Here is a 28,000-nt window from a genome sequence, read left to right as displayed (position 1 = left end):
TTTTCCGTTTGCCTGCAGTTGTTGATGGGGACTAACCTGGCTTTTGAAGACACCGAGCCAAGTCCTGGAAATGGCAGCGTGCTCATTCGCCTTGAATCATTGCCCAGAAAGCCCTTGACAACAATTTTAAAGGGCACATGGCTACACCCAATGTGATCGTCATCCTCATTGCCATGGTGTTGTAGCATCAAAGTTTCTGGGCTGCAGCTTTTGGACTGCCATTGCCATTCTACAAGCTAAAATGGCTGTTGCTTATTTCGGTGAATCATTGTCTTGTTGCTTTGTTCATTCACCATTTGTTGCTGTTCCTTTTACAACAATGACAGTCGCGTACAAACAAGGTACATGAAAGCAACAACACTGTCAAGTTTTTATTTTTTAAGCTTAATGTGAGCGAGCAGTTCTCACATTGGACAAGCAGTTGTCATTATCAATGGTGCCACTTTATCTTGCTGTGGCAAGATGAGGGGGAAAAGTCATCAAGCCAATCCGGGGCTGCAGCGTGATTTTTCTGTATTAACACATCCATCATTAAAGTTAGCTGCTGTTGCTAGAAAATAATTGCAAGAAGCATAAATTTTCCAAGGCACAGCATTTCAGAGTGAAAACAGGCAAGAAAGTTTTGGCGCAAAGCTAACTTGCCAGTGGTGAAGGAGAAAGGCGATGTCCACATTCATGTGGGATAACCTGTAAAGTAAGGCAAGCCGACGTATGAACTCTTTAGTCACTTTTTGTAGTCTCTTAATATTGTATTTGATTTGAACCAGGGACTGTGCACATACCAGGGTTCTATTTGCCTTAAGGTACTGGTAGCAATTATATGTTGGGCTGATGCAATATGAACATCAGATTTGTGAGGTGATGCCATGTCTGGCCCTGCTATACTTCCTGGAAGCTGTCTACTTTGGAAGGAAGTAGAAACTTGCCTAACAATGAAATATAAAATGAAAGTTACTTATGATTCACAAGTTATTGAAAGTGACACAATTTAGTCATTTATGTGGGTAATTCGTCGTCTGTATACTGTTTTCAAACCTGTTGTATTTAGATGATGCATCTTTAGAACATAGCATATTATTTCATCTGAGGGAATGAAGTGAAATGCCTATGAGCATGTGTGCCCATCCATAATGTGTGTGCATGCACCTCAGTTTGTACAGCTGTCCGGTTTTCAGAATGCAGAGGATGCACTCAATTGCTATCTCAGCTCATAAGATTGCACATAAGATTGTGCATAGGGTGCAAGTATATTCAGCTTTACGGTGGCTTCTGCATTCTGAAAACTTGTGGGTGGCTGTACATGGAGCAGCCAGTTACTGTCAACACACTTTACATTTAAGTACTTAAACTTACCTATTGGACATTTTAACCATTATTTTCTATAATTTTTGCATCTATTATGAAAAAAGCCAGCTACAGGAGGGCTATGTTTAGAATTTTGGGCGTGCTGAACTTCCTATGTCATGTTGAAATTAATCTGGGTACTCTATTTCAGTTCATTTTGTAAAAGCTGTCCAAAATTATTCGTATCAACTATCTTTAAGCTAAAATGTGAAAATAAACGGTACAATTGTAGTGTTAGCATACACACAAGATTGCTTGCATAAAGAAATGGCGAGCAGTGCTAAATGACAAGTTGTGTTCAGTACCGTTGTGTACGATTGCAATTCCAGTGCATGAACTGAGACACCTTTCGTTCAGGAAAATTGATCAAAATTTTATTCGCAGCTTTTTAGAGGTGTCTGTGGCAAGTCATGAAATGCAAGCAGTAATTATGGCTCCTCACCCATTTTATTGCTGATCATGTGATGTGCTTTATTTAGCGGTTCAAAACATAGCTGTAGCTGCATATAGAGGTAGCTGAAGACTTGTGTTCTGTTTTTTGGAAACAGCATGGGCCTTTTATGATGTCCTAATAGTGAAAAAAAGAAATGAGTGCTAAGGCTGCTGTTAAATTTGTCATGACTGGAAAAGATGCAGTATTGCTTTTGAAGTGCTGCAGAAGAGTGAATTGTGGAGTCTCAAACAAGTGTGAGAAATGAGGGCATTAATTCTGCCATGAAGCATCTCTATTCTCTACTACCTGATATTTATTATTTACCAGCTTATGCCAGTCAGCATTTTTGGTCATTTTTGGGCAAATCAAGCCCTGACAAATGCGAGCACTCATTCTAAGAAAGAATAGTGGATTTTGTGCTTTTGTCAGGCCTTGACAACTTGCATTTTTGAGCTTTCATTTTTGTAGATCTGTTGTATACAAGATGGTGTTCGTCTAGTACCTTGTTTTATTCCCACATCCGTGACCCTACCTTTTCAGTTCCAAATGTTACAGAGGTATGTCTAAGCAGAGTTTGATATCTTTGTTGTAGCTGCTGTACTGTAATTTCAAATTATTTCCACAGAAATATACACTCTGCAGAAAATATTGCTGTGTGTTTCTTTATTCAAATGGCATACCAGCAGTATTGCCCTTGATTTTGGAACTGTCAATTAGTCCAAGAGCATATAAGGCCACAAGTGCAGCACTCTGTTCCGCATATTTCTTGTTCTTCTCACTGCAAAGATGCATAAAGGCTGTAAGTAACATGTAAATCAGTCTATACACAGTCAGACGTCACGTGACCTTCTGAAGATCAAGTAGCTGGTTGTAAAATTTAGAAATGTGCACTGTATGCAAAATATGGCTGTGTAGCTCAATTCAAATGGTATATCAGCAGTGTTGCACGTGATATCTGTGGCATTTTTTTCTTTAGAGCTACCTGGTGGTCATTTCCAAACTTAAGATGACTTGTTGAATACAGCCTGTCAGTACTCTCTGCTCCTGAAGATGTAATAAGGATAGTGAGGTGCCAGTGACCACAATAGGTGCTACCAGTGGCTTGGGCATGTTATATTGACATAGCAAACTATAAGCTTTCTATAACTTGTCCATAGAGCCTCAATATAACGTTAACTTGAATGCCACTGCGAAGAAATACAGAAACAATAAATGGAAACTTCTGCCAACGTGGCTGCTTGCCAAATGCAAGTCAAATTGCGCAACCAAGAGTGATCATTAAAACGGAGCACCGTGATCAGTATAAAGTCCAAATGTGATAAGATCCCATTGCGCTGTATGCTTTGGGTGCGAAGGATGGTGGCTTGATGGGCGCTGTCTTCCCGCGTGACCAAGGGAGGGAGCAGCTCGCGCAAGTTCGCGCGTCTCCTTTTCAAGCGTGGCCATAGCTGCACGTACACAGCTTGAACGCCATTTTAAGGTAATCTTCTACGTGTGGGCATGGCATGTGCGCTGTCTTCCCACGCGTTTAGTACTGGAGGTTGCATTATCTCGAGTTATGGAGATGCAGATGCAAAAGCGTGGCTGGCTTTGCTCAATTCATACCACCGACTTTCAAATTCAACAAAATGAATTTTTTTCTAATTCAAATTTGTTTTCTCGACTGCCCGATAGTTTAGAAAATTTTGCAACCCTGGAGGTTGCATTATCTCGAGTTACGGAGATGCAGATGCAAAAGCGTGGCTGGCTTTGCTCAATTCATACCACCGACTTTCAAATTCAACAAAATGAATTTTTTTCTAATTCAAATTTGTTTTCTCGACTGCCCGATAGTTTAGAAAATTTTGCAACCTTTTCCATATAAAAAAAAATTTTAAAATTGGAGATTTTATCAACTTCATTCCTCAATGCAGGGGCTCATTACTGCTTTGACTTCACTTAATGACATGCGATTCAAACGGAACTGAAGCCATGATCAATGTGCTGTTTGAGAGGAGTGGCTAAGCAACTTTAGTCATGGATATCAGGGGTGGAATTCCTGCTCCATCACCCGCCAATTGAGCCAAAAATAAAACCCTGCGCAGCACTGCGCCATGCAGGAAATTTTACTTCAAAGAAATTAAAGCCAGTTCCACAAAGTGAAATCTGTCGAAACAGCGTAGCTGTGGTTGTCTTCGTTATGGTAGACTGTTTCTTGGTCTTTTGCCGCGAGGTTCCGTATGAAGTCCACGGGCGATAAAATCACCATACGGTATGTGCAAGTGAAAGCGTGCGATGGGGAGCCAGCAATCTTGGCTCGCGCATGCAACGACGGGGAGCGGGAAGGAAGTGCGCAGTCTTTCAGTCGCGGACAACGCTCCAGAGGGAGGTGGAGAGGCCACGCTTTACTGCGGCTGCACACTCCCGCCAGACCGGAAAGCTCCGTAGAGGGGCGCGCCTTCTTTCCGACGTGGCTCTCATCCTCTACTGTCACGTGACTGACTGCACAGACGGCGAAGGGTCGACTAACGTTAAGCTCCGCTGTTAATAAGGGCACTTGGCGTAGTTTGAGTTTGTTACAGGCAAGCTCAATTTAGTCTTGCTACGATGTGGCTGTAGCCAGGTTTTTTTTTTTTTTTTCTCTTCACACGCGGTGATTGGTGAAGTTAGCGGCGACTATCATTGTGCGCTGGTAGTCGGGAAGTTCAAGGACTGAAAAATGGCCCAAAAGTAAATAATATTCTCCTGCTATTTTGTATAACTGTAACTAAGCGTGCAGTCGTGAAAATGTAAAGCGCACAAGCAAGCGGTAGGCCTTTTCTCTGCGATCGAGTAGTAGGATGATCAGGTGTAGCGGCTGTGCTTGGTAGAGTGTGCGCCTAAAAGTTAAGGCATTCTATGGTTTAAGAGGAAGCTTTAGCTCCGGGACTCCTATCTAAATACATGAAAAATCATTTTTCTTGGCAACCACTGCATCAAATTTGATGAGATTTGTTGCATTTAAAAGATAAAATTAAAATCTAGAGACTGGTGGAAGTGCATTTTTGATTTAGGCATAGATTTTTTTTAAATAAAGATTGTCAAACATAGCAACTTTTCAGAAAACGAAACTGATATTTACAACTTTGTAACTCGGGAATGAAAAATAACAGAATTCTGTAAATTGCATCTAATTGAACATCTAAAGCTGACAAAAATGATGTATAATACACTGATCTGTAATATACCATTAGTATGTGAGTGTGTTTCTACGAAACCCTGGTAAACAATGTAACAAGTTCACTTAAGATATACATTGATATATAAAATTTGTCCGCTTTGGATGCTGTTACGGATGCAGTTTACAGAACTGTGATATGTTTTTGGTGCAGAGCTTCAAATTTGTAGACTTCGTGCTTCTATTTTTTTTTTTTTTCGAACTTACTAATTGGCTCAAAATCAAGATTCTGCTTCCAACAGTCACTAGAATTTAACTTTCTTTCACAAATGCAACAAATTTCATTAAAATTGGTCTAGTGCCTAGCACACCAGTTTTCCTTATGTAAAAAAAAAAAAAAAAATGGTCTAAGGCGATCGAGCCTCTTTTTGTAACACTGATATCAGGTTCAACATTTTAAGATACGATACATTCTCCTCTAATGCAAAATAAACTCTAATATAAAGTCAGAAGTGCTCCAAGCCACACTGTATCAGTTCCACCCCTGGATATTTATTTTTAAAATTCTGGGATTTTACATGCCTAAACCAGTCTGATCATGAGGCATGCCTTATTAGTGAACTCTTTAATTTTTAACACCTGGGGTTCCTTAATGTGAACCCAACCCCTATCGAATGCGGTGCCCGCAGCCGGGATTGAATCTGGGGCCTTGTGCTCAGCAGCGCAGTCTTGGATATTTTGGAACACTATAAGTACGCCTGCTATCTACAACAGTAACACTGAAACTAGGAGGGTATCAGCCCATCGCCTTGCCAGGTGTGTGACAAAATAATAGCTCTGGACCATGAAGTAAAACTGCACTAGCCACCCAAACGACAGTCTAAAATATGCACCTGAAGTTAAAAAAAAGAATGCTTTAGTGTAGGGCAACCAAGTGCTCTTACAACCAACTGCCAAATGTGATGTTCTCAAAACAACCTATAAAGGAGACATATACCAGTCAAACTTTGGGAAAGCAGCACTAAAAAACAGACACACAGTACACATGACTGGCACTTATATATACCAGCGCTTTGCTCTTGAAATATTGTGCACTCCGGGAAATATGGAACATCTTCCACTTCTAACATGGCAAGTGTGCAGCAAAGCAACCCATTAAAGGCTAACTGCAACACAATTTCACTTTGAACCTTAAGCAGACAATACATGCACCTGGTGGTTAGCAGATGAGATAGATGCACATCACCTCCAAGATTTTCAGTGTGCCGTGGGTGCCAACTGATGTTGGAGGTCATGCTGAGTAGTTAAGCTGGGTTCCGTGTAATTTCTGACGAGGAATGATGGCAGTGTTTTTCAGTTTGTCTCCAAAAACGTCTATTTTTGCAAGCTTTTTGTGACGCATACAATCGTAATTTGCAAGGTGGTTGCTAGGCTCTTTATATGCAGTTCAATATTGTATTGCTGTTGGCCTTTAATGTAGTGATTATCAATGCCAGCAGCTGCATCAGAAACATTGTGAAAGAAAAAGGAAACTGCGGCACTGAGAGTAGGTGAGCCACATGGTAGGTCATTTTGACACAGTTCCAAATATCATGGCTAGCGCTTATGTGTGTACACTAGAAAAACTTGCTTTAGCATTGGCTGGTGATGGTGTTGCTACACTGAAGTCCCTTCTAGCAGGATCGGCAAGACTACTGTGATTTTGCAATTGACTGCATCGCAGTGTGACGCAGCGATAGCCTGCTTCTGTGTGTCGTCATAGTTTCAAACAGAATGCGAGCTGCTTTATCAGGGCAGTAATTATAAGATTATGTTCACATTCATGCAAATACAGTAAGTGCACCCATTTGGTAAAGGAACAGACCTGGGAAGAGAAATATATTGCAATACCAAGGGGAATGAAAAGTTGCACATTACGATTATTAGCAAACTGGCAGTTGAAATTTCACTGGTGATAGCCAATTAACAGTTCACTCGTAGGTCCTCAGTTTATCAGAGTTTGATTATGTAGTAAAAATTTTCCCACTACCATCAGTGGGAATTGAACACTTGTTTTTGCTATTAAAAGCACTGTCCACTGAGCTATTGTGCAACTCTCGCACTTGCACACAATGCAGATGCTGTGGTGTCTTTCCTGAAAAAATTAAGTTAAATTATGGGGTTTTACGTGCCATAACCACGATCTGATTATGAGGCACGCCGTAGTGGGGGACTCCAGCAATTTGGACCACCTAGGGTTCTTTAACGTGCACTTAAATCCAAGTACACGGGGGTTTTCGCATTTCGCCCCTATCGAAATGTGGCTGCCATGGCCGGGATTTGATCTCGCGACCTCGTGCTCAGCAGCCCAACACCATAGCCACTGAGTAACCACGGCGGGTTGTCTTTTTCTGAGTGTAGTACAGTGGGCCAGAGTGATTAAGTTGTGATACATGGCAGTGTTGTGCAAGAATAGGAAGACAAAGTGCTCGGTCCTTCTCCTGTTTGCAGCACAAAAGAAATTGGCGGAATATACCACTTCCTGGGAGGTCATTCAAAATGCCCCCCTTTTCTCAAGCCGTTGCCATGTATGCATGACTGCACGCGTGGGAAGACAAAATGCTGCAACAGATTCTAAACGAGCCAATGACATCACGAAGGCAAGCACAGATGCCAACTATATCTCGGATGAAAGCATGCTACCTGTTGTAGCAAATAGCCCACAGCATTACAAGAACCGGCCCGATTACATAAAACATTTTGAATCGCTCATTTAAAATGTCAAATGCATAAAAATATTTTTAAAATAGTATACAGTCAAAATCATACCTAAAGCGCTCTCAAACAGACTATTGCCAGTACATATCATTCAAACACACATGTGAAGAATACTGCACCTTTCACTGCTCAGCAGGAAAATAATGTTTAAAAAAATGTTCCAACTTGAATTGCCATGCCATGACTGCGTCCTATACTGCTCTGTTACCATGCTAATAATCAACAGGAATTAAACAATGTTTTTTCATTGTTCTGCAAATGGAGTAACACTTGCAAATGAAAATTAATTTCACTAAAACAGTCGCAATGACCTTTGGTAACAAAAAGAAGCCTCTACATTTCTCTTACAATGCTAATGGTACTTACTTGTCTCATAACTTAAAATGGCATGCTCACATTAATCACATCTCTGGAAAAGCACTTCGGAAACTCGGTTACCTCAAATGAACTTTTAAAAAATGCAACAAAGGAATGTAAACTAACTACTTACAAATCGCTAGTTCGCCCGATGCTAGAATACGCGTCAACTGTTTGGTCCCCTCACTGTGCTTGTGACATTGACCTTTTGGATTCAGTTCAGAAAAAAGCAGTCAGATTCATCTATGGTCGTTATGATCAAAACTTTTCACCTTCATCACATGCTCGCATCTTATCATTGCAGACTTTGAAACATAGGCGCACACGTGAAAGAATCATCTTGCTTCACAAGATCATTCACACGTCATCCGGCATTCAGGCTCCCTTCTCTTTTAAATCTCCTAGTGCACGCGCAACCCATCATAGCCATGCACTAAACATTGTTCCTTTCAGGACACATATGGACTGTTTTAAATTTTCTTTTTTTCCGCTCACAATTGAAATATGGAACAACTTGGATGGTTCGCTACGTGTATTGCCTTTTGCAGAGTTCATTGAGCAATTACCTAACCATATCGCCTGTTAGTCTGTTTGTATAATCTTAGTGTTTGTTCGTTTGTACTAAAATCTTGTACCCACTCCTGCTATGTCTCGAAATAGAGACAGCAGTATTTGTAAATAAAATTAAAAAATGACATTTTCTATCCTGTAATTAGACTTTCAGCATTATTTTATACACACAGAATGTCACTCATGGGTGCCTCTCTGCAGCAGTTCATTGGATGTGCCATTACAATTGTAATCTGCAAGCACCCTTAGCATTCAGCAGCAATTATAAAACAAAGCTTAGTAGCACAGCCAGCACTGGGGGAAAAATATCTAGTTTTTCAGTGTCACTTAAACTGTTTTTAATTTTATTCTACAGTAACCTAAATCTTGATCCTAGATTATTATTACCGAGTTATAACCACCCTTCTAGACGAGTAAGTCAATGGCCCTTGATGATTATAGTTATAACTTATTTGCATCAAAACAACACTAAAGCTTTTGAGGTGAAACTGGAGGCAACTTGCAAGATACATTTTATCGATAGATATTTCCTATATATATATTTCCTAGTTGATACGGTATATACCGTCATATGCAATAAGATTTCTAACCGTTGATAAATCTATGCACGGGTAAAATGTAGGGGTGTGTGAATATTCTAAACTTTCAAATAAGCAATCAAATACTGCCCCTATTCAATTAATACTTCAAATCGCCAACTGAGGGTAATCGAGCATAAAATTGGAGCAAAAATGCCATCACAGTCATGGTGTCTCCATATGGAGACTCGACTTTTATCATGGCTTTTTCATCAAAAAGCGAAGGAGTCACGCTGCACACTAGCGCGACTAATATTCGAGACATAACATAATGAGCACCATCTAATATGCAATGGCAAAACACTACTGAAGAAAAAGATGTTTTAAAATACACGCCTCCACGCTTCACGAGAGCTCTGGTGAGTTGCTGTTCAAATTTCTTTTACCGTAGCCTCAATCATTCAGAAAGTTAAAAAAAAAACTGTTTTACGTAAAAAAAAGAGCTACGTTTTATGAAGAACAGTTACTCAATACTCAGGGTTCAGTTACTGAATAGTTTTGACCACATTTTTGATCCGCGTCTCCATACGGAGACACCGTGACTTACTCAACCTTTATTTGCCACGCAGGCGACCCACACGCACCGCACAAAAATTTAAAACTACCGACACCTTTATGGATTTGTTGCGCCATTTAGTTTACTGTCGAAGAATGAAATTTTTGTTTTTGAGTATTATTTTTGAGTGGCGTCAATTTTAAACGCGGAACAAAGAATGCCGTACGCACCGATTATGAAGATGGTAGACGCTCTTGTTGCCGGACCATCAAGCGAATGACATCGCTGTGGCATTTATGTCGCGTCGTCGAGTAGTTGTCTGGATATCAGTAACTCCTAATTTGATGCCACATCAATAGAATTTCCTTTGAGCAAAGCAGACCCAGAACCTGCCTGGGCTGTTGTTTTATTTTAGGATTTTTATTTTGTATGCACTGCAATTTAGCATTGTTTCTGCTAATACCCTTCCTCAACAGCTCATTTAAGTCACCGTATGTGCTCAAACGTGTTGCGATCATTTTTTTGTGAGGTACGATGTGAAGGACCAGTGGTCGTTTCTACAGCGGTGCAAGTACGAGAAGTGTGTGGGAAACCAGGCTCCGCTGCCGGAAATGCGATGTTTCCCTTTGCATCGCAGCTCAGAAGGACTGTTTCTTCCACTATTACAACCTGTGAACCCGTCGATGCACCAGTCGCACAACCTTGAATAAATAATTTCCCTCTTTTCCGTAAACTGGCAAAGCGTAAGAGTGGGGAAAAAAAAAGGGGGGGGGGGGTTAGTATTGAGTCACAATGTCTCCATTTGAGGACGTGAGCAAATTTGCATAATAATTGCCTTAGAGAGGTGAATTTTTTTTCTTCGCACTCTGGGCACCTAAAAATCAATACCTGCAAGTTTAAAAGTTTTCCCTGCAGAATATCATAATTCGTGACGGAAAGGGATAATATAGACATAAAATGAGAACCTATGTAGTTAAGTAGGCTGCGTCACTCAGGCAGCCAAACTGTTCTGGGTAAACTGCTATAATTTGCACTCAACAATGAGTCCAAAGTATGCGAATATAAACCGCTTATTTGCTTATAATGCTAAATTTGTGCTTTATAACTCTTTATAACCTTAAATGTAATGACTTCAACTTGTTACCGCTGTGAATACACTAGAACATAAATGTTTTGCAGTAATGGTGATGACAGTTCATTATTCTAGAACTATCGAAAGGTATTCAATATTTGATTCGATTCGGTCTTGAAAACACCCTTAGTAAAATGCTTCGTGCAAGCCATCCCTGGTATGAGATAAGGTCTCGTCCCGCAAACAAACTGCACACATATTCCTCATATAAAATTAAAAGCTAGCAGGTGTTTGGTACAGTCCAACAGCTCCAAATAGGAAAATTAACTTTACTCACAGGTATGTGCTGGAATACTTTTTCCGATCTACCAGCACAACAGAACGAAAACTTTTCTCCATGGATTCCTGAAAACAAATAAAAGACCACTAAGCATACAGCTGGTTTTCAATAGCTTCAACTTACAGTTTTGTAGAATGGATGTGGATAATTATTTTTCCTTGTCCAGTTGATGAGCACAGTCTTTGGCAGGTTTGCCATTTCAAACATGTTTCTGTTGTACATTAAAAAAGCAAAAATAAAGAACCATTCTAACACATTTCATTTAGAGCATACCTAACAAACTTGGCCTCCATTTGCCACACTTCATCATCTCCAATTTTGCACTTCTTCAGCACTGGCTCAGCATAGCTGTTATTACTGAGCTCCTCAAAGCCATTGCTCTAGCCTGGAGCTTCAGCTGCCGAGAAGCATGCTTGTCTTGCATGTTCCAGAGCACACTGTAAGATAATCACCATCAAGACTGCAGCTGTGCATAGCATCAACTTAAGTATGCCAAAATCTTTCATAAAGTACCATATTTCCTCCATTTGTTGACTGGCCAAAAGTGCCTTGCCTCTGTCACTTTCCTGAAGTGAGCCAAGCATCTGCTGAACACAGTACTTTGTGTTTGTTGCCCTGTTGTCATATTCTATCGCCTATAACAAACACAAAATGAAGAAGTGAGCATATGTTCATCTCATGTTCAGCATGGTAAATGACTACAGTAGCAATCTTACATATGCAAGGTACTCTTCTATAACATCATCTATTGGTTTCTTGCCTTCCTTTCGAAATATGGAGCAGTTGCTTTCTGCCTGCCGAGCCAGCATCACAGAAGCAGCGCCAGTGGCCTGCCGAAAACGCTCAATGTCTTCATAGCGGCTATTTCTCCAGATCCCCCACTGCAACGAATGCAATTTACATAGTACATAAAAACAAAAGCATTTTCTCTCACTGTACAGCTAACTTCCAAATATGGAGAAGCCTCTTTTTCAGAATGGTTCAAGCTGTGGAAGGAAATATTTTAAGCATGATTTGAAAGGAAATGCTATAATTATTAGCTCAATACAACCTCGATGTTCACAAGCATGTTTGGCTTTTGTTTCCTTAAGAAAATATTTATAAAAGACCAAAAATGCATTGATGTCTACTTAAAGAGGGCATTATTACATCACACAGGAAATTATACTGATGACATATGCATGAAGGGAGAGGAGAAATTACTTTGCAATGATGGGAATGTTGACATGCTCAGCCAGAGCTTTAATAACAGCATTCCTGTTGGCGTGTTGGGTCGTTCGTCTTTTGTTCGTCCATGGACACCAATTGCTTTCACACCCGTTGATTCAATCAGTTTCCCAAGAGCCAATGTGTCTTCAAGCTGTGCAGGTGTACCAGAGAAAGGCCCAAAGGCTAGATACTCATTACAAAAACCCTACACTTGTAAGTGATGTAGCAGCCATGATTATTTTTTTTTTATGAAATCTTGGTGAACAAGCCGTTTTTCAACCAATCAAAATTCTGGCACTCAGTTTTATCACAAGAGCCTGGCAATCTTGCAACAGCTAACTAATACATGTTTCAACACTATACCTTTTCAAGAACTCTGATCTTGCATGTTACAGGTAGTTCAGTGTTTTGTACAAGGGCTGTCAAGATGGCTTTCACCTTGTCAGTTTGTGTTAGCAGAGCAGCACCCATTCCACCCTGAAAAAATTTAGGAAACACATCAGTGCAACAGCCAACCACATCGATGTCATGCTTCTCACAATGACAGGACCTTTATGGAGAATTCCTTTGGACAGCCCATGTTCACATCTATGCCAGCCACATCTTTCTCCACTGAAAAATATTCATACATTATGCATCAGTAATACAACTCAACAAGTACACCACGTTATGGAATAAGTTCAATGACCAAATGTGCCGTACAAGCTATAAGTGGCTGAGTTGATATATTATCAAAAAAACTGAACAGCGCCAAACCATCCAAACCAATGTGGCTACTCCTGAATTTAAAGCTTAAGGGGACAAGTTAACCCATCGTGGTGGCATTTGCTGTCACCGCAATGCTGTGGGTTTGGTTCTTGGCCATGGCGACCGCAATCCAACGGGGGTGGAATGCAAGAACACTAGGGCTCTGGTTGCACGCTTGATCACATAGCTGGTCAAAATTAACCTAGAGCCTCCCACTACAGTACCTGTTATAGCCTTAATGCTGCCTTGAACATTAAACCAAGATGCACGCACACTGCACGTGCGCACACACACACACACACACATACACAATCACTCTATCTACAGGTTTCCACATCTATGTAGAACGGTGTTCACAATATTGAAGACTCAAGTCTGCAAGTATGCACTTTTTGCTCAAGCAAGTTTCATGATTTTGCTAGTGGAAAACCAAATTAGACAGTCGCAAATGGCATCTTTTGAGAAAATTAATTTGTTCAAAATGGCACCTAAAGCTTTGTTTTGCACTTTGTTAATGCACGTGCATCTAGCCACAAACGATGGCTGCTGTGGACAGCTGACGTATTTCAAACTTGTGCTACCTAGCCTTATGTTTATTACCTCAGCAGGATGGCTAGCTGGGCATTAATCATGGTAGTGCGAGCTAAACAGATGACAGAAAAGTAGAAGTCCTCCACTCCTTCTCTATTGTTTGTCTGCTGTCCGTCTGCTGGCCACAAAAAAAAAAAAAAAAAAGTATTTACATTCCTGCAATGCCAATATGGCATTACAGAAGGGAGTGGGCTTGTTATAAATAGAACTGCATCAACACATATGGCAGACAGGTACCAGAGGAATGAATAAAGTCAAAGCATTTAGCATACACAAAAAAGCAAAAACCAAGTGCACCACAAAGCAATATAAGAGGAAACACAAATCCTACAAAGAAATTTTCAATTGCAGCTTAAACAAAGATAAATCAGTAAATTAAACAATAGAGAGGGAAGCGTGTTCCATTTTCACTGGTCAGTGGAATGAAGGAATGAAAGAACTGATTTCTTCTGCAAAAAGGGACGTGAACCTAAAGCAATGATGAGTACCGAATGTTATGCAGGATAATTCTGAGAAATGTTCCGTCTTAGATATTCATTGTAGTCATAAACACTTAAAAAAAAAAAAAAAAACGCATCTTTTCACTGAACTGAAAGCAAACGGATACGTAAGGTTACCTTTATCAATGACACACTGGCTGTACGATGGTGGTCACTTAAAATGAAATGAACACTGTGGTTCTGAATTGACTAGTGATAGTGATAGCCTGAATCTCAAACACTTGAATACTCAAGTGTAGAATTAGAGCATCCACCGAGGCGCATTAAGAAAGTAAGTTCCGAACAATTGTTAACTGCCAAGAATACAAGAAAATTTTGTTTATACTGCAAATAAAGTGGCATATAGCCATATATGCATTACCCTATTTAGACATATGCTGTAATATGGCATGAATTTTTGTATGCCAGTATCGCACAAGTCTCACCACCAATGACTTTAACCAGAATAGTCGCGCTACTACCTCAGCAATTTCATGGGCCTTCTATGAATTCCCTGCACCATCATTTGACCATATCATTACTCATCTCATGGCATCTGGAGAGGGCATTCTGTAAGGATCCACCTAGTGGACATGTCCATTTCGTCAGCAGCTGAAGTTCTGAGTGGCTGGGCTGGGGTACACATCAGAAGGACAGGCACTCCCAGCCAATCAGCACTTCAGCAGCAGATGAAATAGACATGTCCACAAGGTGCACACTTGCAAAATATAGTGGCATCTCGTTGGTACGATCTTCACGGGAACTGGAAAATGAAATGTATCTTCTGAAAATCGTATCATCCGAACATAATCGTATAAATAAAAAGAAATGGTATATAAGAAAAAAATGTATTATCACGAAAAACGTATTATGCAGAATCGTATCAACGAGATTCCACTGTACCCCCCCCCCTTGGTTCATATGCTGCACACAACTACCAATGGATCTCAGCTGGCATTACCTCCTTCGTGTGCAAAAACTTCATTACAGCATGAACCTTGCAGTTTGCACGACACTATGCGAACACCCATATTGCTTTAGCACCGTTCAGCGGAAGCTGCCTTCACAGCACTACGCATAAACTAGATTACTGCCTTGTACCACCACTCTCTTCACATAAGCATAACCACATCCCACTCAGACAAGTCACGCCAATTTTGGCACTCTTGAGAACTTACCTCCCAGATGCACATATTAGCACTCTCTGTTTAGTCTGAAGTGCAAGTGAGCAATACAGTGTTGGCTACATAACAGCTTCTGTGCATACTGTCATGATAATAATACGCTTTTCATAGTTCTTTTTTTCATAGTTTTTAATGCTAGTTAAATATTTTCATGCACCTTTTACCAGATGTACTAGACCCAAATACATAGGTTGCATGTCATGTCAGGTCCTGCCTTCTGGCCATGCGTCCACCATTGCCGAGCACATGTCGCCATGTGGCTGCGCCATGGCAGCTTGTTTACAACCGTAAAACTGATCATACGCATTGTTTACGCTTGCTTGTGGTACTATGTTCATAGAATGATAAAGGAGATGTCCTCAGAACTGTATCTGACATATTTTGGGAAGCTGTGGGATCGATGCAGACTTTGTAGAAAGAAAACTTTATCTGTCATGGCACTGACTGATATCAAGGATGCAGTAGGTAACATGGTCTTGTCAAGAGCTGCAATGCACGGTGCAATGTTCCTTGGTGTCATCTGCCGCTTATGCATTTTTCTTGCGCATAGATCACTTAACACTCAATTAGTTTACCAGAGGATGGGTACGAGGAGCACAGTGTAGTACAATAATGCTTAGCACTGTGAAAATAGGCACCCACTGCAGGAGCAGCAGTGTTCTTCGTCGCATGCAAATGACTTCTATATCGCATCCATGGCCTAAGAACTTGTTTTTTGTGGCTACTTGTAGCTTTTTTGGCCAAAAATCTTGGTGGGACATTCCAAGAGGCAAGCTGCCTTCGTTGCGTACAGCTATCCTGGTCTGTACTCACAGAATATTGTATGCCAAAACACTTTGAGCAACTAATGGCAAACAGCTCTTACGGATGAAAACTTTGTGAATTCAAAATTAAATTATGGGTTTTACGTGCCCAAAACCAGTCTGATTATGAGGCACGCCGTAGTGGGGGACTCCGGAAATTTGGACCACCTGGGGTTCTTTACGTGCACCTAAATCTAATACACGGGTGTTTTCGCATTTCGCCCCCATCGAACTTTGTGAATTCAGCCACAGGTTTTTTCAACTTTACAAAGAAATCTGCTTTGACGTGGCACATTGTGCATATCAACTTCGCGGCATGGTACACTGAACATAAACAGAAGAGTTGGAAACGACTTCATGAAGCGACCACCACAGTCACAAACATCACTCAGTATTTAGCCGTTTTCTATAAATCAGTGGTAGCCAAGTGCTACACATTTGTGTGTTCACACTGGTCTGTCATTACTATCTGCAAATAAGTAAAATCCTGTGCTTGGCCTTATTCATGCAACTTTCATCTGCTTTTTGATCAGCAATCGCATACTGCGCAAACTGCCTATTCATGTTGTCAATTCTGTAAACACTGGTAGTCTGACATCAATGCCTTGGTAATGGTTGCACTGTATCCCAGAGTTCCATGCTGTGACATCTGTGCAGCCTATTTTACTTATCTTTCCTTTATTTTCTTGTAGTAGAACAGTAGAGTTTTTACCAGGCAATGTTAAGAAGTTTTCAGCTAAGCTCTAGCACTGCATTGCTGAAACAGCACCAAAATTTCAGTGCATAAACACTGCTTCCATCGAAACTATAGTCTCCTTTGGTTCTTAAATTTAACTCTGTGCTATGATGGTATGCAATACTTACCAAGCTTTGCACTTGAACAGCACGCTCAGGATTGCAGGTTCCCTGGAAGAATGCAAACAAATCGACATCAGAACATGCTAGTAGCTTCACCTCTAGCATGATCATATTACGTCACAAGGAGAATATGTGCAAATACACAACAGTTCCTGGTCTGTCCTTTTTCCTGTCTCTGCGTGTACATAACAAGAACGTACAAAGTACTCCAATTTGGAGAATGTTTCGGCCTTTTTCTTTCTCACATGTTTCTTAAGACAATTTGGTGATCGTCGTCCACAAATCTATGGTTCCGAGTACCTCTAGAAAATGAAAGCATAGCAAGTTTTTAGTGCGACTGGCTTGATAACGGAAAGTACACACGCAACACGTAGCATTCTCAAAAGCTATACGACTGGGCTTGCCAAAGCATAGGCAAGTTCACCTGTAGTCCACATCAAGACTATCACAACATGAATTTCTGGGCAAAGTGCTCATATTATGCAACATTGACTAGCTGGAGCCTACAAAAGGAAAACAACATAGGACTTACAAACGCGGTATTAAACCATCTTACGAGTTATTTTGCTTAAGCAGGTGTCATGTATAAAAGGCGTTATGTTCTACACTAACAATAAAGAGGGGGCTGCACTAAATACACTGCTTGTGTATAACGTTGAATGTAACAGCTGCACTGAAGTATACTTACTATTCTCGATGCGCTGACACTTTAACAACCGGTAGTCAATGAGCTCCTAAATGATAAAACAGAGCATCCGTGAACGTATAGTAAATCATTCGTCAGTGTGCGTCTGTATCGTAAATGAACACAAGCGACAGCGAGGGTACGTAAGCAACATGGTAGCAACAGTACCTCCGTGTAAACAAGGTCGGCTCCGTACTGAAGAGCAAGAAGGCGCATAGGCAAAGTGCCTATCCTAACCATAGGAGCAAGTATAGTCTTGTTCCTATAATCAATGCTTGATGTCATGTTTGTTTCGCGTCTTTGTCACAAGTAATTGCGTATTAGAATGGCCACGTTCACAGTAAATCAAATAGTTTACGTTTCCTGCGTAATACGTCAACAAATCCGCGATGTTCACACAGCACCACCGAACCACAGCGCAGCCACAACCAACCACGCCACAGAACACCCATACCACACCACCTGAACCAAATGTAGTTCACTAGAATGGGGGAGTGGGTCCAGCGGACGCCTTAGCAAGCGCCGAGGGTGAAGCAAAAAACGTGGAAAATGTGCGGCGCAGCCGTCGCCTTATTTTGAATCTCCGGCCAATAAACGTTGGCTCTGGCTGTTTCGGCAGCGCTCATTGGCTGTGGCGAGCTCGCGCCCTGAGTAGCTGCTCGACGCACCGTCGTTGTTGCGTCATTTGCGTTCTTTCTGCCGCTCTTTTTCATTTTATTTATAATTTCAGTGTTACCGCCACCGAGTATTGCCTGTCAAAGCTCCATGCAGCTGCGGCAGGGTCTCCGACGCGACAAGCGTCCGGCCGGCGAGCGAGGCCGCTCATTGGGAAAAAGCGACGGTGGGCGTCACCTGGATTTTCAATAAAATATTCCTCAGCGCAGAGCCCTCGTTGGACCCACTCCCCCAATCTAGTACACTCTACCAAAAGGATCGACGTGACTTGTCTTGAACAAGCCTGAAGCCAAGCCTAGACAAGTCTAAAGCTAGTCAATTATTACGGGACCAAAATGTTGTTGCCAGCAGGTGAGAGATTTGTGTATTTTAACGTATTTGCGACCTTACGATCGCTAAATTTCCTAAAAAAGAATCTCCTACGTATTTACTACCTATTTTGTTGTTCCTGGCTACTACCTGCCAAATTAGTTCCCAATAGAGCCGCACGCAGCGCTATCCCGTTATCTTGTGGACAAGCCGACATAAACAACTACCGTCCCATAACAGTGACGTCAGTGGTTACAGGGTGGTGATGCAGATTATAAAGGACAGACTGCAGGCATGGGTGGAGAGCGAGGAGGTGCTGGGGGAACTACAAAATGGGTTCCGAAAACAAAGAAGGTTAGAAGATAATCTGTTCTCATTGACACAGTGTATTGAAATAGCAGAAAAGGAACACAGGCGCCTATGGCTTGCCTTTCTGGATATCAAGGGAGCCTATGACAGTGTAATCCAAAGGATTTGTGGGACATACTGGGCACTCTAGAGGTGGAAGATGGAGTAAGAAATCTTTTAAAAGATATCTATAAAAGTAACAAGGTGCTTATAAAATGGGAAACAAGGTATCTGGGCCTATAGAGATACAGCAGGGGCTTCGGCAGGGGTGTTTTTAATAAAAATGATGGTGCAAAACACAAATGCCAACACCACCTGAAAGCGATGCAAATGCTATGAACACGCGTTGTGAACAAAAGATTTTTATGGCCCGAAATGACAGGGAAAATGCGGCGATACGCATGCCTCTCCACTGCCGTTGCATATGGCCGCTCATTACCATAATTCGCGCGGCTCGTCGCACCACAAATTATGGCGGAAAAATCTCGCAATGGCGGCCCAGCGCAACGTCACGCAACGTCAAATTGACGTTTAAGAAACAGCCCTTCCTGTGACGCTCCTCACGGGATATTCCTTCACCAATGAACAAGCTGACATGCCGGCTATCTTGGAACGCCACACATATTCGTGAAATTGCAGATACATTGTACGAGCTTCTGCACGCTACCGTCCACTTTTTTTAAAGCGCTAAAGTCGCAATATAGGTGCTAAGGACCACACAAAAGTATTAGTCGATAAAATTTGCAGCTCCACGTCACGCTTCGTCATTCTGACGAAAACGCAAAATTGCATTTTGCAAAACTTCCGTTTCCCGGCACAAATTTCAAAACACGTGACCTCTGTACAGCCAATGAGACAGCCAAGATGACGGATAATGGCGGCCGTGCAGCCGCCATGCGTGTCCAGAATAGAGAGCCTGATGTATGACATTGTACTTATGGCTGACAGCAAGGAAGACTTGCAGAGATTAATGGACATCTGTGGTAAAGAGGGAGATAGCTTAGGTTTGAAGTTTAGTAAAGAAAAATCGGCAGTCATGACTTTTAATGATAATCAGGGCAGCGAGCATAGGATACAGGAGGTTACGCTGGAGGTGGTGGATAAGTACAAATATCTTGGAGTGTGGATAAACAATGGGGCTGAGTACCTAACGGAACATGAAAAATATGTCACGGCTAAAAGTAGCAGAAATGGAGCTGTGATGAAAAATAGGGCACTGTGGAATTACAATAAGTACGAAGTGGTGAGAGGGATTTGGAAAGGGGTGATGGTCCCTAGTTTGACTTTCGGCAATGCGGTCCTGTGCATGAGATCAGAGGTCAGAGGTTCGAGCAAGGTTGGAAGCTAAGCAGCGAGGGGTAGGTAGACTGGCTCTGGGAGCACACGGAAATACACCAAATCAGGGGGTACAGGGTGACATGGATGGACGTCATTCGAGGGCAGGGAAGCCAGCAGCAAGATAGAATTTGAGGAGCGATTGAGAGAAATGGCAGAAAAGCGGTGGGCAAGGAGAGTTTTCAGTTATTTGTACATGAGGAATGTTGATACAAAATGGAGGAAGCTGACCAGAAAACTGTCAATCAAATACTTGGACTGCAGGAGGGGTGCAAACCAGGAAACAGCGGTTAAGAAAAAGGTTAAGGAAACAGAGAGGGGTCTGTGGAAAACGGGGATGCAGACGAAATCAGCACTGGGAACATACCGAACTTTCAAGCAAGAAATTGCCAAAGAAAATATCTACGATAATTCTAGGGGAAGCTCTTTGTTGTTTGAAGCCAGGACGGGAGTATTGCGGACTAAGATGTACCGAGTCAAGTACCAAGGTATAGACACGTTGTGCTGTGCGTGTGGAGAAGAAGAGGAAACGGCTGAACACCTCATACTTTTCTGTAAAGGGCTTAACCCTACAGTGCAAGGCAACGGGGCTGATTTTATTGCGATAGCAATTATATGGACACTCAAAAGCAGATTTCTGCCGTCGCCGTCGCCGTGAGGTTCCGTATGACGTCATTTGGAGATGAAATCGTCGCCGCGCGCCGCCGAACGCTGTATGTGCGAGTGAAAGGGCGCGAGGGACGCGCGCTTTCACGGGGAGTGAACGCACGGCGGAGAACAAACGCGCGTTCTGCGCCGTGCTCGCTTAAGGGCTGCAGAAGTAGGCGTCTCTTTTCTCCTTTACAATGACCATATATGTAGAGCAAACGCGCCTTCTTCAGACGCGCGAGAGTCCGTGGGGGAGGGGGAGGGAAGGGAGCCGACGTTTAGCTGCGGCACCAAGTGCCTATATATCAGAGGCTCCAGCAACAGTCACCAACGCCGCACGCATTTTGAGCTAACGCGGGCCAAACGCCGATGGCGTCGACAACAGTTCTGCGTGTTGTTGCAGCATATAGGAGGCACTGGTTGTTGCTACCAAAGCCGCTCACCTTACTGTATGACATTGCTGTGTTGCTATCGCATTCATTGCTTCGCCCTTAGGGCGAAACTGTGACATTTTTTTTCAAAGCATTGGGGTTTAGGGACAGTGAAGGTAAAATAGACTTTAAGCGGGTAGAAATAACCAAACAGAGGTTATCTGATTGGTGGATAAAATCAAGGCAGGGGTGAAATTTCACCCACCACAAAGTAGAAATTATGTTAATAGTCATGGCTAGGTGGCGTATGCCACCGCCCGATTTAAAGGGTTCAGCCTCATCCATCCATCCATCCATGTGGTTTCCGTAGCAGACGACAAGGAGCGCCTCATCGTTTTCTTTCTATTGCGATAATTTTTGCCGTCAGCGTCCGCGTCGCCGTGATGTTCCGTATAAAGTCCAAGGGCTATAACACCATCGCCGCGCGTGTATGTGCGAGTGAAAGCGTGCGAGCGGAGCCGACGATCGCGGCTCAATCTCGCGCGCGTAAGGGCGGAAAGCGGGAAGGAAGCGCGCATGGAAGCGCGCCGTCTCTCGTCACGCACTAGGTTGCACGGGGAGAGGAGGGAGGGGAAAGGCGTTGTATGAGTTGTATTCCGCCTCTTGAAAATCTTGAAAGCGATCTGCGTTGAGGGCAGAGTCTAGGCAATTCGACCATAGGTAACAGTAAATATTACTCTATGCTTCGACGGCTCATACTTTTGTGCGTGCTGCGTTCTCGCCGCTCAGTTTGCGTTGAAGCGATAGACAGCACAAGGGGCAACTCCGTCGACGGGCCCTCCGTCGACCGGGTCGCAGCATTGCCGGCCCAGCACAAAGGCACACCATATATATATATATATATAATATATATATATATATATATATATGCCGTGCCGAGTAGGGCATATATATGTCGCCTTGAGGAAGACAAGTCAACTTGTCGAAACGTTGGCTCCTGCTCTCACCTTGTGCTCGTTTTGCTCATAGACAGCACGAATTAAGGTCAAAGCTTCGCACGCTGCGGCGGCGCGCTTCCTCACGCCAGCGTTTTGACAGTAAGTCTCCGCGCTCATCGATCGAGTGTGACGTGTTCATGTTTGCCTGTGCGCGCTAACACCACGCTTGTTAATTTATTTAGTAAGCGAATGTTTGCAAGTTTATACGGCCAATAAAACTACTATCCTTGTATATACTTTTGTATAGTATACTATCCGTATATACTACTTGTGTACTATCCTTGTACTATACTATGTATCTGTCATATTAATTTACCATCGCCGTTTCGCCTTTCGGGCGAAACTACTTTTTTCTGTGTGCGCCAGTGAAATGTATAAACTGTTGTTTTAAAGGAGGTACAATTATCCGCGTACCGTTTCGTGTCGCCCTTGTAATTACGTCTGCTTTTTTTTTTTAAACGTTCGCATTACCTGGTCAAAGCGAAATACCTGAAGCAGGTAATGTAGGCGATGTAACGTGTATTGCTTTTGACGATAAGACAGCGAAGGCCAACTTCATCACAATGTTCAACGTTAGCGCATTAAAATATAGTCTAAATCGAATCATAAGGGCGGAGCGCAGTCAGGCGCAGTGCCTGGTATTGGACACAACCCTTGGGCTTCAATCGAAATCAATCAAGAAAGCTTCAATCGGCACCGCGCATTGGTCGCGACGCGAGCACGATGGAGGAATGTAGTCATGTAGTTGTGAGAACAGCGACCTTTGTATAAACCACTACTAGAGTGGTTGTCAAAAATACATTGTCTAGTACACTCTAATGTGGTAGAAACGTTGGTTAGAATCATGGAGGAAGGAAAAACATTTTTTCCTCCATGGTTAGAATGTACGCGTGGCTCCATCTGTGGATGGCCTTGTACAACGCAGTTGGGATCAATGGTACGGGTACGGTGGTGCGGGGTAGGGAGATAGGAGGGCATAGAGGAGGGTTTGAGTGGTAACGAGTTGCGCGGTGGTTTACGGGTGAGTCTTCCACTCTTTCTTCGCGGTTTTCAGCTTGTTTTCAAGTTATAATGCACGGATTAGAGATTAATTATCAGCACACAACCTGCCCAAGGAGTATTGAGGAAACTTGATGCAACTTCAACTGTCGCAGACATCACGCGACAGCCGACAGATGTGTTATTGCAGTATGTTTGATATTTTCGCTCCTGCCGACTGCTAATCACCACATCTCCACATCTGCATGCACTTAGACGGCCTTTCCGGCAAGCGTCCCTGAAGGAAACCCGAAGAGTCTGGGCGCTGCTTCAGCCACAGCCGCTGCGTGTGGGCTGTTCCGGCTCGCTCTGCCGCTGACCGAAACCCGCATCGACTGTATCGTGTGAAAGCTGCAGCATCGTTACTTGGCCTCAGTCCAATGATGTCGGCAACAAAAGTAAGGCTGCCGTGTCTTAAACTTGCTCTAGCCTTTGCTACGCGCGTACATGCACGCGGAGATTTCACAAGTCTTCCGTCTGCGGGGCGTCTATGAACTATGAGCTAGCGCGGTGTGTTCGCCAGACCGTGCGCTGTTCTTCGAATATTTGGCACGTAGCGTCTAAACATCGTAGTATGAAGCTCAAATGGTTGCTACCTCATGATTGAAGCAGAAGTGAGCTTATGAATCTTGAGCTTATGCAGCGTCGACGTAAATAGCGTATACTCTGTGCTCTACTTGTTTGCGCCCCATGGAAAGCGTCGTGGAGGGGTTTTACGCCACTTTAGGTTTATAATAATTTTTTTTTTCACTCTTTAAAGCAGGGGTGAGTAGTGAATGTGAATGCTATAGAATTTGCTTTATTCGGTTTTGTGTGTTGATTGTTTTCAGTTTGAACCATGTTCTCGAATGGCATACGTAAGCTGGCGGATCGATACTGTCGACTGCAGCTCGTTCTCGCAACAGTGGGACGCAATAATAAGCTTGGTGTTGTGCATGCTCCGATGCATTTAGTTTTTTGCTTCTTTTCACACACACATAATGCGACATGATGCTAGCTAGTGACAACTTTTCGTTCGCGTTTTCAATATCAGAATAGTAGAAGTGAAGGCAGCTGACTGCTTCGTGCTCCGCGGATTTAGCAGCTGAAAGTCTGCAAGTGCGTGATGGCGTGCACAAATTTAATGTTTATTTAGAGGTGTGATAGGGCTTGTTCCTTCATTTTACATGTTGTTCTTGCCAACTTATCCAGAAGCTCAGGCACCATTTTGACTACAGTATTATGCTCTGCAGAAAAGTTTACTATATAATTTTTATATGTTATATGCTATCTTGATTCTATTAATTACTTTCACCCTACGAATTATTTTACTGTAGCACGATTTGCAGTACACTACAATGATTTACGTTAGCAAGATACAAAGTATTTATCTGGCAGTACAGTAAAAGAAATTTCCTCTGCTTTTTGTAATGTCTTTGCAGTGTTCTTTTGTGTGTGCACATTAAATGTGGAATGTAATTCAGGGTGATCTAAAGATATGTTGTTTGATGTTATGAGCCTTCTCCGGTGTTACTAACACCGGAGAAGGCTCATAAAAGTACCATAAAAACCTATTTACCATAAAGTACCATAAAACCAAGTACCATAAAAACCTATTTTATTTTTTTCCAGCAAATGAAGGTGGACCGATGTCCTACTGAGGAAATTTCCCTCTCCAACTGTGCAGCTGTAAACCCAGTGGATTTCTCGGAGGACAAAGTTCGGTAATGACATAAGCAGTATAGGTTCATTCTGCATTTTTTATTTATTCATTTCACTACCATTAATGCCCAAAGGCGTTATAGAAGGGAGTAGAGAAAGAAAAAATTTCATGATTGTTGTGATTGTTAGCGGCTAGTACATACAATAATAATCGTCGACAGCAGATTTAAATGCAGAAGCACTTGGAATGTTGACGTCGGATGTGGGCAGGTGGTTCCATTCCTTCGATGTCTTTGGCGAAAATGAATCAAAGTAAGTTAGTATGGCAAAAAGGGACTTCAACTTTATGATGGTGACTAGTACGACAAGGCAAATAAGATGGCTCATTAAGAAGCTCTTTTCAGATGTAGATTGTGAAAAATGTTATGAAATAAAGAAAACGAAACACTTTTCTGTGCAGAGAAAGGTTAGGAAGTTTCAAAGTGTGTTTCATCGGTGATACACTTGAAAAGCGGGAATAATTGACAGAATGAAATGTGCACTACTGTTTTGTACTGATTCTAATTGGTTAATAAGAATTCTTTATTGGGATCCCACAAAGCACATGCATATTCAAGCTTAGACCCTACAAGTGTTTTGTACATATAATGTTAATTTAAGAGAGGATGGTGCCCTTGAAAAGTTACGGCGTAAGTAACCTAACGTGCGATTAGCATTGTTAATGTCATAGTTAATATAGGTTTACCAAAAAGGTTAGCAGTTAAGTGAGCACCTAAATACTTATACGTGGTAACCTCTTCTGGTACGCTCTAGAGCCATCAATGTGATAAAGGGGAGGGTTACAAGTAGAAGGTTTTCGAGATATTCTCATTACTTTACACTTTTTAATGTTCAAATCATTTGCCATGCGCTGCACCAGTTAGTTATAGCGTTGAGGTCAGATTGAATTGCTGTAGGATCATGTAGCCTGATGGGTGAGTGAACTACATTAGTCAGGTCGTTAATGTAGACTAAAAATAAAAGTGGGCAGGGGACAGAACCCTCCTGCACACCGGAAGTAACTGGACAAGAAGAGGAATCAAAATTGTTAGCTCTCACAAATTGCGTTCCATTAGAAAGTTTTCAATCCAGGCAAAAATGTTAGGGACAATATTTAATTGGCTTAACTTTAAACAAAGTAGAGGGTGAGAGACAATGCTTTCTGAAAATCTCAGAATATACAGTTGACGAAATGCCCATTGTGAAGAGCAGCGAGAAGTTCATTAGTTAAGCAAATTAGTTGCGCACAAAAATTATTTATGAAACCCATGCTGTTTCATCATAAGGAATGTATTAGACTCGAGAAAATTAACTAAACATGAGTAAATATACGTTCTAATAGTTTAATAATAGGTTGGAGACTTGAAAAGCAGTACCACCTTGCCCACCTTCCAGTCGCGAGTTAACTGGCCAGAAACGATGGACTGTTAATCGTCTGTTAATAGAAGTTCTGTTAATATTAGAGAGGTGTACATTGGGGGGCAGTGTTCTTCAAAAATTTGGGTTGACATCATTCATTCTGCATGATGAAAACAATTTAAAGTTTTTCATTATAAGTGCAACACACCAAAAGAATATGAGCGCAGGATCTATTGGTGAGTAATCCATTCTACAATACTCACTTGACACTTAGGAAGCAGTTGATACTTGGGAAACAGTTGACACTTGGGAAACCGTTATTTATTTATTTATTTAGAAATACCTCACAGGGCCTACGAAGAGGCATAGGGTGAGGAGGGCGTATGTTACGAATAAATACAATTGATTAAAAGATATCGATGCACTGCTACAAGGAATCAAACATAGGCACAAGACGAAGAAATTTGCATATAACAAAAACCAGACATATCGTCAAAAAAAAGAAAGAAACAGAAGTGAACAGATAAGCATTGCAAAAAAACGGCAATAAGTGAAAAAAAAGTTACATTATACATTACATAGTTACAAAGGACTTTATACATTGCATAATATTGAAAAAGCGAAAAAAAAAAAAAAGTGAATAAAAAAAAACACAGGCATAATGCGTGACAATGCATTGAAAATGTAATCGGTTTGATAAAACTGTGATCAGTGTGCAGAAAAATGTTTTGTCAAAACAGCAAAAAGCGTGATGATTTGTGAGCCACGCAATGCTATCTGGAAGGCTGCTCCAGAGGCGGATAGCGCGAGGCAGTGGTGAAAAGTTAAATGCTTGCGTCACGTCATATACGCGGGCATAGCTGAAATATTGTGTAATCTGCGCGATGTGAAGACGTGGTGTTTCAAGCATGGTAGGGATATTTCGTCAGAGTGAATTAATTCATGGAATAATGACAGCATTGCAATATCGCGATGAGTACTCAACGACTGCAATGATATTTCGGCTTTGATCTGCGTTATGCTAGACTGGGAACTGTAATTATGAGTAATGAAACGACTTGGGGGCCCTATTCTGAATTATTTCCAATGCGTCAATTAGGTATTTCTGATGTGGTGACCAAATGGGAGACGCGTACTCAAGCTGGAGTTGCAAGAATGTTAAGTAAGCCAGTTTACGCAAGGCAGATGGAACACTGCGCATGTTCCGGCGCAAGAATCCCAATGGTTTGGATGCATTGGCGGAGACACACGTAATGTGCTCAGACCATGTTAGGTTAGGTGTAAGGTGCACACCAAGATACTTATATTGTGCAGTCGGGATATAATACTATTGTTAATGTGGTAGATAAACTGCGAATTAACAGGTTTACGGGTGTTGACACTTGGGAAACAGTTGACACTTGGGAATTAGCTGACACTTGGGAAAAAGACATGGTGAACCTTTATTTAACACAAAAAACATTGAGAAAGTGGAATAGGAACACCGTTACTATTGTTTAATGAGATTGTACTGTCTTTAGAACCACCAATTACATTCTAAAACTTTTAGGATTTTTGATAAGTAATGATGGGTGAGTTTTATTGAGAAATACATTCTTCG

At 41.9% G+C, this 28,000-nt stretch overlaps 1 protein-coding gene, 1 long non-coding RNA gene and 1 pseudogene across 2 annotated transcripts in view; 2 read left to right on the top strand and 1 right to left on the bottom strand.

The window, feature by feature from the left end:
• Positions 1-2,423, top strand: part of LOC119435283 (prolow-density lipoprotein receptor-related protein 1-like) — a 46,330-nt gene extending 43,907 nt beyond the window's left edge. Inside the window, 1 exon segment of the mRNA XM_049659776.1 lies at positions 19-2,423. Coding sequence (XP_049515733.1) covers positions 19-156 — 138 coding nt within the window. The 3' untranslated portion in view covers positions 157-2,423.
• LOC119435284 (tRNA-dihydrouridine(20) synthase [NAD(P)+]-like) lies at positions 2,415-17,955 on the bottom strand (annotated as a pseudogene).
• A 5,285-nt stretch (positions 17,956-23,240) lies between these two features.
• LOC119435287 (uncharacterized) lies at positions 23,241-25,090 on the top strand. The gene is made up of 3 exons (XR_005188806.2): positions 23,241-23,344; positions 23,578-23,759; positions 24,973-25,090. It is a non-coding gene; the product is annotated as an uncharacterized LOC119435287 (long non-coding RNA).
• The last annotated feature ends 2,910 nt before the right edge of the window (positions 25,091-28,000 follow it).

This window comes from Dermacentor silvarum, unplaced genomic scaffold (genome assembly GCF_013339745.2).
Source record: "Dermacentor silvarum isolate Dsil-2018 unplaced genomic scaffold, BIME_Dsil_1.4 Seq598, whole genome shotgun sequence".
Classification (NCBI taxonomy): domain Eukaryota; kingdom Metazoa; phylum Arthropoda; class Arachnida; order Ixodida; family Ixodidae; genus Dermacentor; species Dermacentor silvarum.
The sequence above is the reverse complement of the archived record's forward strand: the minus strand, read 5'-3'. Positions and strand labels throughout refer to the sequence as shown.